The sequence below is a fragment of the Mytilus edulis genome, chromosome 2, assembly GCF_963676685.1.
Source record: "Mytilus edulis chromosome 2, xbMytEdul2.2, whole genome shotgun sequence".
NCBI lineage: Eukaryota > Metazoa > Mollusca > Bivalvia > Mytilida > Mytilidae > Mytilus > Mytilus edulis.
In genome coordinates, this window is record NC_092345.1 from 34,122,855 (window position 1) to 34,140,368 (window position 17,514).

Below are 17,514 nucleotides of genomic sequence, written 5' to 3' on the forward strand. Positions count from 1 at the left end.
GCGAATAATACTATATGGTTTACTTCGAGTTGGTCATTTTTCACTGATACTTCTAAATGTTGGGCACTGGGAACACAAAATAGCTTTGAATTATTTATCTCAAACGCTAAACCTTATATAAGAGATTTAAATCAACGTAGTTGATTCCGGTTTAGATAGGTTTAATTATATTTTTTTTTGATAGATGCAGAACCTTAAAATTTCAGGATACTGTTATCCCATGTGATGTCTAATATGTTTCATAAAAAAAACCCGACTTCTTCTTTTCATTATTCATTTTGTTATTAAGAATGATTTGAAATATTTCATGCTATTTATTTAGAACTAAGAATAGTTCTTATCAGAGCCGTGCTTACATCAGTGATTACAGGTACCCCTCTTGTCGCCCCTTTATATTTTTGATATTTTAAGCAAACATTTAAAAATTAAACTTTCAAAAAGTGAAATAATCAAAATTGCACGTTAGGTTTAGTATTTTAAAAGTTTGATCAAGTTTCTAAAATATCAAATTTATAAACGATATTTAGAGTTTTGATATTTTAATAATTTGGTTAAAATTTCAAAATTTCAAAACTTTAACACAATTTGAAATTTTGATATTTTAAAACTTTGATCAAAATTCCAAAAATCTAAAATTTCAAAACTTTTTATAACTTTGAATTGATAAGTGTTACACGGACCTCATTGGATTAGTAGTCTTCTATTAAAACTATTTTTTTTGTACCTACATAATCATTGTAATGGTAAAAAAAAATAATAAAAATTTGCATATTGTAGTTTAAACATATTTATTATTTTCAAATATTTCAAAATTAGGATTTGGAAACAAGCTTCATATTGTTTTTTTTATTAGTACCTGTTTCCCTGTGATGAGAGTTGTAACTCGGAACTTTAACAATGGAAATTTAAAACTGAATAGATTTTTCAGTCCACACTTTCTAAAGAAAAAACTTAAAAATCCAAGAGTACTGTCACAAAAAATGGAAAATGGCCCTAGCCTGCAGTTCAGTTGTACACAATCAAGATTTCAAAAAATATTGTAGTTGTTGTGAAATGACAGAATTCAGTTGAGTTTTAGATAATTAGCTATCAACTTTAATCAAATGTTTAGATTTAGAAGATGCAGATCTCTTCCATTGGTCCAAATTGAATCCTAAACTAAGGAAATGAAATTACATAAACAACAATTGATTTCAATATTGTCAACCTTTCTACAAGTTCTAGCTGTTCTCTTTTTCATTCTTCATATGAAAACTATCAAAAGATACCCCCTTTCCAAAAACATAATTATGATAGAAACAAGGGCCGTCTTTCCCCTCAGAGCTATTCAGCTCTTTGATTCTGTTCAACTAATAGGAGAAAAAGCGGTAATATAGAAATTAAAAAAGAACTAAATTACAGAAATGGCTAAAATTTTACAATTATTTAGTTTGTGTACAGCTTTTTCGAAAATAACAATAAAAAATATAGGTCACCGATGAGTTAAAAAAGATATTTAAATTTTAATGCCAAAAAAATTGCATTTTTGCACCAAAGGGAGATAATTTGGAGCTTTTTCAATGATATCTACATTTTAAAAGTCACCTGGGGCCAACGCCTATTGATTTTTTGGAATAATTTTTGTACCATATGATAAAGTAACAACTTCTTAAGGTAATTAATATATTTTGTAATGAAAAATAAACGTTTGATTTTTTTCTGAAAATTTTATACCCGCGAGCCTCCTTAAGTGGCTTACACTGAAAATAGCAAGCACAAATGACTAGTGTCTCATCATCTGAAACAAAAGTGTAAAATATATACATGATTTTATAACAAACAATTTGGAATTTCTTTTTATTATCTTTTACGATATCTGTAGGAGGATTAATAACCTTCACAAGGAAAAGAGTATACATGGAGAGGTATAACTCCTATGGGAATGATTAGAATTTTGTTTCAATGGTGAACCTTTATATCACTGTACAAACAACTATGTCATGTATGTGCAGAGACACATCTCAGATGAGGGTAGCAAACAAAACAAAAAATCAAAAGGTCTTTCCATGAAAATAGACATACTTAAATGTTTATACATGTATTTATATACTCTTTAGTTTGCAAATGTTTTAGCTGGAAGGAGTATAAAACAATATTTGGTTATAGAGGGGAAAAAAGGATTAATGTTTGTCTTTTTGTGGTGTTGGATTGCTGTCTCATTGATGTTTATCCCACATTTCTTATTATTCATTGTTATAATTCCAATGTTTCAGACATAAAGACAGATGGAACTGACCAATCACATGATCCAAAGGATGAAAAAGGTGGTGATGCTTCAGACAACAAAAAAGACGAAATTGGACATTCAAATTTGTTAGACCGTGATCAAAATGGTAAAGTAAAAAGCAATGGTTCAGAAACAGAGAAAGGCAATAGTGGTCAGACAAATGATGCTGACAGTGTTCCACCAAAGAGTGCACCAAGTGATGGAGATAAAAGTAACAATAATGGTCAGACAAATGATGCTAACAGTATTCCACCAAAGAGTGCACTAAGTGATGGAGATAAAATTAACCAACAGAAAACTGGAGGGGAAGAGTTTGCATTCCCCACCAATAATGAATTTAAAAAGGTATATAAACTTGAATATTTTTTTTAAGTAATTAAAATTGCATCAACTCCATAGTAGAGGGTACCAGTATATATATATATTTATCTTAACTCCTGTAGATTTATAGGGATATGATTGGTTAACGGACTACACATGGTGGTTCTATATATTTCTTATAAGGTGCTCTAAAAAATGCATGGTTAGTTACTATATAGGGTTAACAACCATATGGGGGTTAGAAGGAGTTACTTCCCTTTCAAAACAAAAAAGAAATCTGAAAGATTTAAACAGACGAAGAAACTGATAATAAACGATTGAAATACATTCATAAAACAAATGGAAGTAGGTTCTTAAACATTTTAAATCAAAGTATTAAAGACTTTATCACTTTGATAGGCAGATCATAGTCTAAATACGTACCAGTTGTGAAGACAGCCGGTAAAAAAATATTGTTACACAGTGTGCTAGTGACCAAATACTATATATATGGGAAATTTACTGACCCCATTTATATCGTATTAGGTCTCTAACACACCATGTAACTAGTAATATATAACTAAGTCTTAAGTTAAAATCAACATTCAAACCTATAATGGTTTACTTTTTAAATTGTTACTGTAAATTCAGAAATTATTGCGTGCATTTATTATTGCGATTTTTTCATTTTAGACTTAAATGCAATTTTAATTTTTACGATTTTGCGAAAAATCCTGTTAAATTCATATAAAATATTTCAAAATGCGAGTTTTAATTATTGCGTTTACAACTCAGTCGCATTTTTCGCAATAATAAAAACCTCGCATTAATTTCTGAATTTACAGTACTTGGATGGAGAATTGTCTCATTGGCACTCACACCACATTTCCTATATCTATGATTGCATTAGTTATTTAATTTTTATACGTGTGTAGAGGAGTTTAAATACAGCCCAAACAACATTTTCCAAAACACCAAACAAGTGAAAAGGTATATACTTTAACATAACACATTTGACTAACAAATCGATCATATTTATATATTTATACTGTTTACTTTTGTTTTTTTATACATGTTATATGGATGGTCATAATGGGGGTACCTGATTCAGACTGCCTATTTGAAAATATTATGAATTTTAATTTAATAACTGAGGGCAGAATTTCTGCAAATGTATAAAATTAAGCTTAGAATTAACAGAATGAGTAAACATTCATGACTTTGAAAGACCTTGTGTGCTGACTTCTCATTCTATCATAAAAAAAACCCAAAGGATTAATTACGATTTTTTAGGATGAGAAAGGTAAAACAGACCACAATGAAGTAGTCAAATCAAAAACAAAGAAGAAAAAGAAAAAGAAGGATAGAACAGATAAATATGGTAATTATCCTATACTATGTATAATATTATGGAGACCTGCATTGAGGATGCTTGACTCCCCTCTAGTTTAAACTTTGTCCATCTGTTTTTTCTGTCTTTCTACAAAATAATTGTGTAAAAGTTAAAGAATTTACAAAAGTATATGAAGGTGATTGCAATTTAATTGGTACAGCTGTTGAACATCTTCTCTCAGCTGTTCATATAATATTTGGTGAATAATATGATAGTAATTTTGGAAGAATATAGTTTTCATGAAAGCATATAAAATCCAAAAGTGTAGCATTCAAGCTAATAACAATTTGCACAGTTGTTATATACGCATGATTATTCAATTTGCAAAATGATATATTGTTTGAGTTGAAAATTGTCTACTATTTTTATAACCATAGTTTTTATCTCCTCTGGCCCTAAGGACTATGTGTGAGCCATTGTCATAATTTTGGATTCATCGTCCTAATCAAGGATTTGTATAGAAAGACAAATCCTTGGTCCTAGTCTTAAACTTTTTCAAAGACGTTTTCCCCTGAAAGTATTTAGGAACTTTTCCCCTGAAAGTATTTAGGAACTAATTTCAACCCAAATTATGGAGAAATTCTTATGGTTAAGTTTGTGTTTTTCATTCTGGTCAGTCAACAAACATGGCCACCATGGCTAAAAATAGAACACAAGGGTAAAATGCAGTTTTTGGCTTATATAATCAATTGAATTTGATAGAAACTGGAGTTATTGTCCCTGTCATAAATAACTATTATTAGGAACTTTCTGTTAATGGTTGTTATCTAGAAAACAATTAAAGAACAAGAGAAATTTTATACAGCAAAAATGTTCAGCAAAATTAATCAAAAACTTACAAAAAAGTCAAACATGACCATAATTGCTAATAGGATTTATTGCCCTTGAAAGATAATTTTTCACCTATTTTTTTATTGTTCTTTTCAAAGACTGTGATATAGACTAAGCCTGTGACACCTGTATATGACACGGAAACAAGGCGTAATACGCCTTATAATTTCGTACAGGAACTAGGCGTAATATGAAAATGAGTACGCCTGGTCAATAAATAAACCAGGCATAATATCCTTACATAATACTACACTTATTTTAGTTCAGTACGTGTATTAACAAACTTCTGTACTGTTACTTTTATTTCTTATTGTTTGACAAAAAACTTCAAATATCAACCATAGAAGCTAATATAGAGATAAATACAGTTTATGCAGACAATGGCTCAAATAAGTTTAAGTTTTAATCAGAATTATGACAATTTTTTTTTCTTGAAATAAAAGTACAGGTAGCATTTTAACTAAGTTGTTTTTGAAAATTATTGTCTTTTAAACTAAAATATAAATGATAATACTGCAATTTAACTTAAAGTAAAAGATTTCAATGTTATTTATCCATTAGGATAAAGGTTTTGGGATTTCAAAAATTCTGATAGAACATAATACTTAATAACTTAAAGTTATACTCACATTATTATATAATTTACCATGTTTTACTGCTTTCCTTTTATTTCACAATTTTCATTAGTTTATTTGATTCAGTATTTCCAATTTCAGATTCTTTCAAAAAGCACAAAACAAGCTAATTATCCCTGAATATATGAAGCTGCTATGAGTCTAACTCTTGCAAACTAAAACCAAAGAGCCAAATTGTGAAAAAAAATCCCTTGATCCTTTAAACAAAGCTTTATGGGTATTTATATTTACGCCATACTAACAGTTTTACGCCCGTAAGAAAACTTACGCCTTGCTTATTTCAATTTACGCCCCGTATGAAAACTTACGCCTTGCTTATTTCAATTAACGCCCCGTATGAAAACTTACGCCTTGCTTATTTTAATTTACGCCAGGTTTACTGCTTTTTCTACGCCCGTAAGGACTACAAATTTACCTTTCCTGCTCCCTTACGCCTGGATATAAACACGTAACTACCAATTACACCTTGTCTATGTCTTACTCTTATTTCCAGGCATAATACGCCTTATAATTTTGTACGGGTGACAACAACTGCAAACAATGAAATTGGCAATACACACACATTTATATTTTCTAAAAAATAATTCTGTTTGATAATTAAATACACCTTTTTATATCCCTCATACCTTCACTTTTAAAAAAGGTAGGGGTTTACTGTTTTACATCTGTCTGTCTACCTGTCAGTCCATCTGTCTGTCCGTCTGTCTGTCCCCTGAATATTTTATAATGTCATATCTATTTGTGGAACTACATTACAAGAATTTCTGAAATTTATGTATAAGTCAGCTATTGGGTGTGAAGCTTTTTCTAATTTGTCACTCAACAACTTCCTCCAACTTTAAATTTATACTTTACAGTTGTACAACCTGGTACTACAGTATCTCATCATGTATATAATGAGCCAATAGAGACTCTTTTCATTGGTTGTGACAATGTTGTTGTAAAAAATGAGAAGATAGAAGAAAAAAGAGGTATACTAATTCAAAATTCAGTGAAAATTATTAATGAGGAACACTTTTTCCTTTATTGCCAAATCAGCAGTATAATAAGAAATCATCTCATAAATGCAAATACAACCTATTATCCTAATCTTAGCCATCTCGAATCAAACTCTAAACTTAAAACTATTTTAGATCCCAATTATGATATTTTGTTTAGTGTTGTATAAAAAGGAGATGTGATATTATTGCAAATGAGATAACTCTCCACAAGAGACCAAAATAACACAGAAATTAACAACTATAGGTCACTATACAGCCTTCAACAATGAGCAAAGCCAAAACCACATAGTCAGTTATAAAAGGCCCGAAATGACAATGTAAAACATTTCAAATGAGAAAACTAACAGCTTTATGTACAAAAAATGAACGAAAAACAAATATGTAACACATAAACGAATGACAACCACTGTATACAGGCTCCTGACTTAGGACAGGCACAAACATAAAGAAAGGGGGGGGGGGGGGGTTAACATGTTAGCAGGATCCCAACCCTCCCCTAACCTGGGTAACAGTTCAACATAAGAACAAACTATAAAAATCAGTTGAACTCATCAGATGGATACAAATACAAATACTACACAAAGTGGACTTATAGACTAATAAATCAATCCATGGAATTGTGCAAAATAAGGTCCACATTGGTCAATTATCCATATACTTATATATAAATTATAAATATTAAGGGTTGAAATCCCTCACTTGAAATGGCTGAATCCACCCCTGTTCCATGCATTTATACATTTTATATTCCATTTATTTATATGTTTTATATTCCATTTATTTATATGTTTTATATTCCATTTATTTATATGTTTTATATTCCATTCATTTATATGTTTTATATTCCATTCATTTATATGTTTTATATTCCATTTATTTATATGTTTTATATTCCATGCATTTATATGTTTTATATTCCATGCATTTATATGTTTTATATTCCATTCATTTATATGTTTTATATTCCATTCATTTATATGTTTTATATTCCATGCATTTATTTGTTTTATATTCCATGCATTTATATGTTTTATATTCCATGCATTTATATGTTTTATATTCCATGCATTTATATGTTTTATATTCCATGCATTTATATGTTTTATATTCCATGCATTTATATGTTTTATATTCCATGCATTTATATGTTTTATATTCCATGCATTTATATGTTTTATATTCCATGCATTTATATGTTTTATATTCCATGCATTTATATGTTTTATATTCCATGCATTTATATGTTTTATATTCCATGCATTTATATGTTTTATATTCCATGCATTTATATGTTTTATATTCCAAGCATTTATATGTTTTATATTCCATGCATTTATATGTTTTATATTCCATTCATTTATATGTTTTAAATTCCATGCATTTATATGTTTTATATTCCATTCATTTATATGTTTTATATTCCATGCATTTATATGTTTTATATTCCATGCATTGAGATGTTTTATATTCCATGCATTGAGATGTTTTATATTCCATTCATTTATATGTTTTATATTCCATTTATTTATATGTTTTATATTCCATGCATTTATATGTTTTATATTCCATTTATTTATATGTTTTATATTCCATGCATTTATATGTTTTATATTCCATGCATTTATATGTTTTATATTCCATTTATTTATATGTTTTATATTCCATGCATTTATATGTTTTATATTCCATGCATTTATATGTTTTATATTCCATGCATTTATATGTTTTATATTCCATGCATTTATATGTTTTATATTCCATTTATTTATATGTTTTATATTCCATGCATTTATATGTTTTATATTCCATTCATTTATATGTTTTATATTCCATTCATTTATATGTTTTATATTCCATGCATTTATATGTTTTATATTCCATTCATTTATATGTTTTAAATTCCATTCATTTATATGTTTTATATTCCATTCATTTATATGTTTTATATTCCATTCATTTATATGTTTTAAATTCCATGCATTTATATGTTTTATATTCCATTCATTTATATGTTTTATATTCCATGCATTTATATGTTTTATATTCCATGCATTGAGATGTTTTATATTCCATGCATTTATATGTTTTATATTCCATTCATTTATATGTTTTATATTCCATGCATTTATATGTTTTATATTCCATTCATTTATATGTTTTAAATTCCATTCATTTATATGTTTTATATTCCATTCATTTATATGTTTTATATTCCATTCATTTATATGTTTTAAATTCCATGCATTTATATGTTTTATATTCCATTCATTTATATGTTTTATATTCCATGCATTTATATGTTTTATATTCCATGCATTGAGATGTTTTATATTCCATGCATTGAGATGTTTTATATTCCATTCATTTATATGTTTTATATTCCATTTATTTATATGTTTTATATTCCATGCATTTATATGTTTTATATTCCATTTATTTATATGTTTTATATTCCATGCATTTATATGTTTTATATTCCATGCATTTATATGTTTTATATTCCATTTATTTATATGTTTTATATTCCATGCATTTATATGTTTTATATTCCATGCATTTATATGTTTTATATTCCATTCATTTATATGTTTTATATTCCATGCATTTATATGTTTTATATTCCATTTATTTATATGTTTTATATTCCATGCATTTATATGTTTTATATTCCATTCATTTATATGTTTTATATTCCATTCATTTATATGTTTTATATTCCATGCATTTATATGTTTTATATTCCAAGCATTTATATGTTTTATATTCCATTCATTTATATGTTTTATATTCCATTCATTTATATGTTTTATATTCCATTTATTTATATGTTTTATATTCCATGCATTTATATGTTTTATATTCCATTTATTTATATGTTTTATATTCCATTCATTTATATGTTTTATATTCCATGCATTTATATGTTTTATATTCCATTCATTTATATGTTTTAAATTCCATTCATTTATATGTTTTATATTCCATTCATTTATATGTTTTATATTCCATTCATTTATATGTTTTATATTCCATGCATTTATATGTCTTATATTCCATGCATTTATATGTTTTATATTCCATGCATTTATATGTTTTATATTCCATTTATTTATATGTTTTATATTCCATGCATTTATATGTTTTATATTCCATTCATTTATATGTTTTATATTCCATTCATTTATATGTTTTAAATTCCATTCATTTATATGTTTTATATTCCATGCATTTATATTTTTTATATTCTGTAGAGACTACACAGACTACCCGCATGATCCATAGTGTAGAAACAATGAAAATTTTGTCAGATGTGGCAAAATCTGTGGGGCATATAATTGGACCTAAAGAATCCGGAACATGCTGGAGGGTTGGTAATGACAAAATTATTACTGCTGCACATGTTGTAGTAGATAATATATGTAAGTAAATTTGTATGTACAATGCAGCCATATATATTGCTATTTTCAATTTTTTCTTGATCTTATACTGACTGATAATTTCCTTTCTCAGCAGCGGTCAGTAGAGTGGTAGAAAAAAATATTGGTAGAAAAAAAAGAGGGAGGAAAGATACCAAAGGGACAGTCAAACTCATAAATCTTAAACAAACTGACAACGCCATGGCTGAAAATGAAAAAGACAAACAGATAAACTATGGTACACATGACACAACATAGAAAACTAAAGAATAAACAACACGAACCCCACCAAAAACTAGGTGTGATCTCAGGTGCTCCGGAAGGGTTGATAACTTGCATCCTTAGAAACCTAAGGATGCAAGTTGTCAATGTATTTTAACATCAAAGTCGTCTGTAAGGCAATATTGTTATAAACATATTATTATTGGCCACCTTAACCAATTCTCAACTCAACCGTTTTCTCACAAGCTCAAGCAAGATGACCAAAGATAACCTATAATTACAGTACGTACTAAATAACAACTTTATAAAAATAAGTTGATGATGTGATACCAATAAATGGATGATACAACTATCAACCAAAGTTTACATGAAGTGTATGTAAGCATGGAAGTATTATATTGACAGGAACTCCAAAAAGCGGAGTTCAAACGTTTATAGTGCGATGCTGCAAAATCGTTAAGTATCTGTTAATTAACTCAAAATGTCTTATGGATGCATGGGTTCCGATCAAATTTTTGGAACCTCGCGAATGATCGTAATTACGGAACATACCGAAATAACCGGATGTGTATTTAATTGTCATTGAAATGACATTTACCGTTTACCGACCATGTGCATGACAAATATGTCGGTTTTTACGGGTTTTGTTGCTTAAAAACTAATTAATCAAAAGGAAATGAAACGAAATCCCCGCTACTGTTTTTACCAAATAAAAAAACCAACAAAAAACAAAACTGAAGAGTAAAAATACTAACAAGCCATAAACATTTCAGTTTAAGTTACAATCAATTTTAAAATATTTTTTTTTATTAGAATTTTTATTCATAAGGGGGCTGTTGGCCAAACACGCGTAAATGTTAAATATACATGTTAGGCTTGAAAATCATAAAATTCTCATGTAAAGTAAACGGAAAGTTTTTATCAGTAAATATTTTGCGTTTTACTGCTAACTTTGACAAATATTTTAATGAAGTGTTTAATGAAAGAATTTCCAACAGAAATTTAATCCAAAAGTTGGCCGGGGACGGGGTTAAAGAGCTTTGATCCGAAAAAATATCAATTATTTTGATTTATTGTTTACTGAAAGTCCAATGGCAAATATTTCATGCAATTAAACACGAAAAGAAAACATAAATTGCTTAGCATACAATGTAAGATGTTTCAGAACTGGGGTTAAGCTTTTAAACACGTAAATAAATTCTAATTGGTTTCCATGAAGAAAAAATTAAACTGCTTAGGGTCCATCATGGTGATCATTCTTTAAATACATCCAGAAATATTCAAAGCCATCCTTAAAAATAAATCTGTCAGACGTCAGAGTAATCTCGGACTAGGTTGAATGTTTAAGGTTGTTTACAACTTTGGAATTATTATAAAAGGTGTAACAATTCATCTGCATGTCTCGTAACCTGATATTGCTATGTATAGATCATCACATGCATGTAATTATTAACCTCTTTTAGTCTTTAAAACATATTTGATAAATAAGTTATTAACATTTACGATAGAGAAAACCATAAATATTTATGTTACACTCGATAAAAGTTTACAATCTTTAACTTAAAATTTGAGTTATCTGGCACCATCCGGCACACTGCACGCGCATCACATTATTTTCTGCAAATACTCTGCTTCAGAATCATGTAATTTTCATAATCGGATATTTCCCGATTTCCAAGGTCCAAGGATTAAAACATACTCAACAAAACTAAAAATAAGCTTGTCAAGCTTGCCCTCTTTCCGAAGGCAGTTTATTTTCTTTTCAGCTTTGTTCTTCATTTTTTGAACGGCAACAGGTGTTGTTATTCATGTGGCGATTCACAAATAACCACGGAAGTTTCCGTATTTTTTTACATTGGTAGGTAGATAAGACAATCGATATCAAATCATGTGATAAGACCAGCTTCAGTTAAAAGAACAGGCGAAGGCGGCATCACAGAAACCCCACAAAGGAGTTATCACGTACTTCACAAACTGAGTCGGAACCTTTTATTTTCTTAAAGAAATCAGTGGGATGGGAATGTGCTAATTTTTTGTTGGAGTTCCTGTCAATATAATACTTCCATGATGTAAGCAACTCTAGGCAGCCGTACGGCTTCAACAATGAGAAACCCCAGGTCGGCTATATAAGGCCCCTACATGAGAAATGTTAAACAAATTACATAAATATGAATAACAATACAATAAGGGAAAAAAAATACTAGTATGCAAGACATTTTTCATAATGTTGGCTTTCTGACCGGTTTCATGATAGTACAACAAGAGACAATAGGTAAAATATCTACCAATGTTCAAACCAAGTACAGTCTTTTGATTTGTTAAATCATTTAAAACAATTTAGCAAAAAAGATTTAATTTGAACTCTCTGCAATATTTTTAATGTATCAATTGTGTTTGTCAGTTAAAAATATTTTGATCCTTTTCAGAACTTAAATTATTTTAGTCTAAAACGACAAAATCGCAAAAACTATTATACTATATCATATTATAAGTATAATAGTTCCAGGATTTCCTTAGTGAAAAATTTCATAAAATAAAATTTGAATATCACAAGGGATATAATATAGATGCCCAAATTGAACCATTCATGGTTAGATAAAAAAAATCTGTGACTACCATGAATTATTTCTAAAGTATTAGTTGGGTTACACTGTAAGTGCAGATTTGATTGTTATGCCTCTACAAACAAATAAGTAAGGATCCTTCTTGAAAAAGTCATTATAACTGAGGGCAGGGGACTCTTTAACAGCTTGTTTGTTATAAATTTTGATGCTGTTTTCATTGTGTATGTTTATTATGTTTTTTGTGTTAATATATGTTGGTCACAAACTGTAAAGTTTCAACGACAATAAAATATTTGATTTGATTTATATGTATTGGTGCATTATACTTTAAGCATTAATCCATTAATATCAATATTTCAGGGGATGACATGAATGGAATTCTATTTGAACCACTCTTGGGCCAATTTAGGGTGGACTTTGACTACATTAGCCAACAATCATCCAGTCAGTTTAAAGTCATACCAAAAGTATTGTTAATAGATAAAAGTTTGGATGTTGCAGTTCTACAGCTGAAACCTGATGAGAAGAAACCATTCCCTCCCCCACTTAAGATGTTTCATGTACTTAATTCTGAAAAAGATGGGGATAAACAAATTTATCTGATAAGTCATAATCAAAGTAAAAAAAAGGAGGTAAACTCTGGTATTGGTATTTGGAAACCCACAGAGAAAAGGCTGCTAGATCTTGAAAAGTTTTGTCAACAGTATGGAGAGGAGAACGGTTACATAGGACTGGAAAGAAAAGATAGATTGGTTATTCAGTGTGACTTTGTAGGTGGAGCTTCTGGTAGTCCTGGCATAGTTATTCTTAATAATGTGGCCTATGTTGTTCTTGTTTATATTAGGGGATTCCCATCTTTTTATCATAATGAACTGTTTTCTGAAGAACAAAAAAGAACATTTCCTAGAGATAAGCTATTTCAGCATGGTGTCAATATTGGTAATCTGTTTGCCAACATGTCTTCTGGAACGTACATCGTACTTCGTAATGAGATATTTCCAGAGGAAGCATTGAAACTTGAGCAGACTATTAATCAGCACAAGCTTGCTATATCTGGTGACAAAACATCAAGCAATACAGAAACAACAGAAACATCAACTGGTATTGAGAAAGGCAAGATGGACAATATCAGTGAAAAATCAGAAACGAAAATTCCCATTTCTAAAGCTACTGCTTGCACTGATCAAAGTGAAGACAACATTCCAGAATCAGCAAATTATAGAAGACTGATGTCACATAGTTCTGTTCCTGGCCAAACTTTTATTACATCACCACAAGAGGATACAGACAAATACATTGTCACTGGTAACCAGTCTGTTCAAGATATTACATCACCACAAGAGGATACAGACAGATACAACATCACTGGTAACCAGTCTGCTGGAGATATTGCATCACCACAAGAGGATACAGACAGATACAACATCACTGGTAACCAGTCTGCTCGAGATATTGCATCACCACAAGAGGATACAAACAGATACAACATCACTGGTAAACAGTCTGCTCAAGATATTAAAACTGATGGAAGTGACAATTGTACAGTACAAGGTATGTAATCTTTTCTCTATAATTATTCAAACATGATTACACTTTTTTAGATCATTTTGTGGTTTGCTCTACTCAACTATTAATTGGTTGAGCTTTAATGTTATGTCATCTTTCCTTGATTTTATATTTTTCAATCTTTTATGGTCAGTTCTTTTAACATTGGAGTGATTATGTACGAGAATTCAACCCAACAAAAAAAGTAATTGGTTGGTTTACAATAGTAATAAATCCTAATTTGGTTCTGTAAAATTCCTTCTGTATATCACTTGATATGGGTTTATCTTTATTGTTTTTATGTTGACCAGGATGACTAGGATCGTAAATTTTCTGGAAGATGGTTTAATTTCTCCTGGACTCCTGGCTTCCTCCAACAATAAAAACTGGCTGCAATGAAATAGCCCAAAAGCAAGGCTTAAAAGTGGTGCTAAACAACCAACAATCAATTAATCTTATATATCTTTTTTTATATATATTCAATTATTATACAGATCAAGGAAGTCACAGCCATTCAAGCACAGGTAATGCTGCTGCAGAGAATCACAATTTGCATGCAAAAGATGGAGAAATGATTACACTTCAGAGGAGTCCTGGACGCACACGACTAGTGTCTGCAGGGCAAATTTCTATTGGTAAGATGTAATAAATTCATTATGTGATATGTTCTTTATTGTATAGCTAAACAGAACTGTGATAATTTTACGTATCTATAACATCATAGTTGATTTTGTTAGTAGTCGCCTGTTTGAAGGCTATACTGACTTGAAACACCTAAATAATAAAAGTAAGAAGGTGTAGATCCAGGATTTAAAAAAAAAAGGGGGGGGGGGGGGGGGGGTAGAAAGTATATGTTGATGTGATTCTTGTAAAAAAATTATGTATTTATTGTATATGAACCCGTAGCTCTATACTAAAGGGGGATTGGAATTGATTTATTTAAAGAATGACTGTATAATATTATTTCTGTCTACACAGCTACTTTTGCATTATCTATAGTTTAGGAATTCCTCTTGTATATTATCCACCTTGTTTTAGATGAGTGGATTGGAAACGAATGGCAGAACCATCGATATAAACAGTTACAAGACCAGGATCTTTTACTTCTGAGTAAAGCTATTCATTCAGAATGTGTCAACAGTGTAGCAATCCATTTCAACATGAATCAGATGGATGTCGAGGAGATACAGACAGGACAACAAACTGACTTGTGCTGTCAAATACTGTATAAATGGAAAATTAAGAATGGCGAGGAAGCAACTCTTGGGAAATTAATTCAAAATTTGTTTTCATCCTGGATTTCTGAAAATAAAAGTGTAGAAAAGGAAGTATTGAAATCTGCCATTTCACAAGTGACAATGGTCAATAATGAGGAGGCAGCTTCCTAATAGCATCGATAATCACAACAATTTGACACTCTTAAGGTTACCATAGTGCTTTCATTTATAGACAGTATAATTTGATATTCTTTAAACTTGTGTGTATAATTCAAAATATGTGTTATGTTGAATGAATATATATAAATTGAAAACAATATGCATTAGGCTTCTTAATTCATAGTATTTTTGGCATGTACAAGAAATATTTTACAATTCTGTTGAATTCCATGATTTTATCAACAATTTAATTGTTAATTTGTCTATTTTCTTTATAGACATTTATGAGGGTGGAAAATGGGAATAGAATATTTAGCTAAAATTCCTGCAATCTCCTGAAAATCTAATAAATTTCAGAGGCCAAAAAATTATTGGCAAATTAAACATAAAAATAAAACAGGGCATGTTATATTTCTAAATAGTTGCAAATACTAGTGCAACTGTGTTTTCTTCTGCAGGATGCACTATATGAGAGGGGAAATCAAATGCAAAGCCCCTCCCCCTTTTATGGCCCTAAATAAATTGTTAATTCTGGCCCTCTTTTTTCAAAATCCATGATCTCTATATATTTGGTATAAAAATTTAACATTATACACTGTGTTATTATAGAATGGTACTTAAAGAATTGTGTCTTCATTTTATTACCATATTGTATATTGAATTTTTGTTGTAATTTTATTAATTTGATAATATATATATTTATATGCATCTATTTTAGAAATTATTTTAAAGGTTGTGCAATTACAAGTTATTTTAATTTATTTCTGTCAGGTTAGTTATTCACTTTAATGCCATGTTAGCATGTATTGTTATGATGAGTCAGTGCCAGATCCATATTTGGGGGGGGGGATTTGTAACCCCCCCCCTTTTATTTTGACAAGCAATTCATTGGAATGGGGACATATAGATGGAAACCCCCCACTCCCCATTAATCCTGGGTTTGGAACTCCTCTTTTAAATATGGCTGGGTCCACCCCTGTGAGTTTTCACCTGTGTTTATAAAACCATTGTATTGTTTTGTATCATCCTTAGCAATATTTGTTATGATTTGATAAATTTATTTCTTTATTATGTTGTGAGAAAGTGAGACAATAAAGCTTGTATATTTTTTGTGTTGTATGTTATTGAAAAAAAATACTATTTTTTTTATTAATGTTAAAAATAAAAATTTCTTCTTTGAAAAAAATGCTCTGTTCACTATTTTTTAAAAGGCTATTGATTGAAACAAACACATATTCCAGATAGCATTGGAACATACACATATTCCATATAGTCTCTGAACAAAACACATATTACAGATAGTCTTGGAACATACACATATTCCAGATAGCGTGAACAAATACATATTCCAGATAGCCTTGACACAAACACATATTACAGATAGCCTTGATACCAACACATATTCCAGATAAACTTGAAACAAACACATAATCCAGATAGTCTTGAAATAAACACATATTCCAGATAGCCTTGAAACAGACACATATTCCAGATAGTCTTGAAACAAACGCATATTCCAGATAGCCTTCAAACAAACACATATTCCAGATCAATGCAGATAGCCTTGAAACAAACGCATATTCCAGATAGCCTTCAAACAAACACATATTCCAGATCAATGCAGATAGTCTTGAAACAAACGCATATTCCAGATAGCCTTCAAACAAACACATATTCCAGATCAATGCAGATAGTCTTGAAACAAACGCATATTCCAGATAGCCTTCAAACAAACACATATTCCAGATCAATGCAGATAGCCTTGAAACAAACACATAATTCGATTATATCCATGAAACAAACACATATTCAAGATAGCATTGAAGCAACACATATTTTAGATAGCCTTGGGAAAAAAATATTCCAAATAGCCTTGAAACAAACGTATATATCAGATAGCCTAGAAAGAAATATATATTCCAGATAGCCTTTAAACAAACACATATTTAATTATGGCCATGAAAC

The 17,514-nt window shown here is 29.6% G+C and overlaps 1 protein-coding gene across 1 annotated transcript in view; it reads left to right on the forward strand.

Annotated features, from left to right (window-relative positions):
• LOC139512046 (reticulocyte-binding protein 2-like) overlaps window positions 1–16,735 on the forward strand; it is a 39,134-nt gene extending 22,399 nt beyond the window's left edge. The window contains exons 4-10 of the mRNA XM_071299362.1: window positions 2,253–2,611; window positions 3,860–3,947; window positions 6,283–6,396; window positions 9,678–9,845; window positions 12,989–14,179; window positions 14,668–14,808; window positions 15,212–16,735. Coding sequence (XP_071155463.1) covers window positions 2,253–2,611; window positions 3,860–3,947; window positions 6,283–6,396; window positions 9,678–9,845; window positions 12,989–14,179; window positions 14,668–14,808; window positions 15,212–15,561 — 2,411 coding nt within the window. The 3' untranslated portion in view covers window positions 15,562–16,735. The remainder of the gene's footprint in view (window positions 1–2,252; window positions 2,612–3,859; window positions 3,948–6,282; window positions 6,397–9,677; window positions 9,846–12,988; window positions 14,180–14,667; window positions 14,809–15,211) is intronic.
• The last annotated feature ends 779 nt before the right edge of the window (window positions 16,736–17,514 follow it).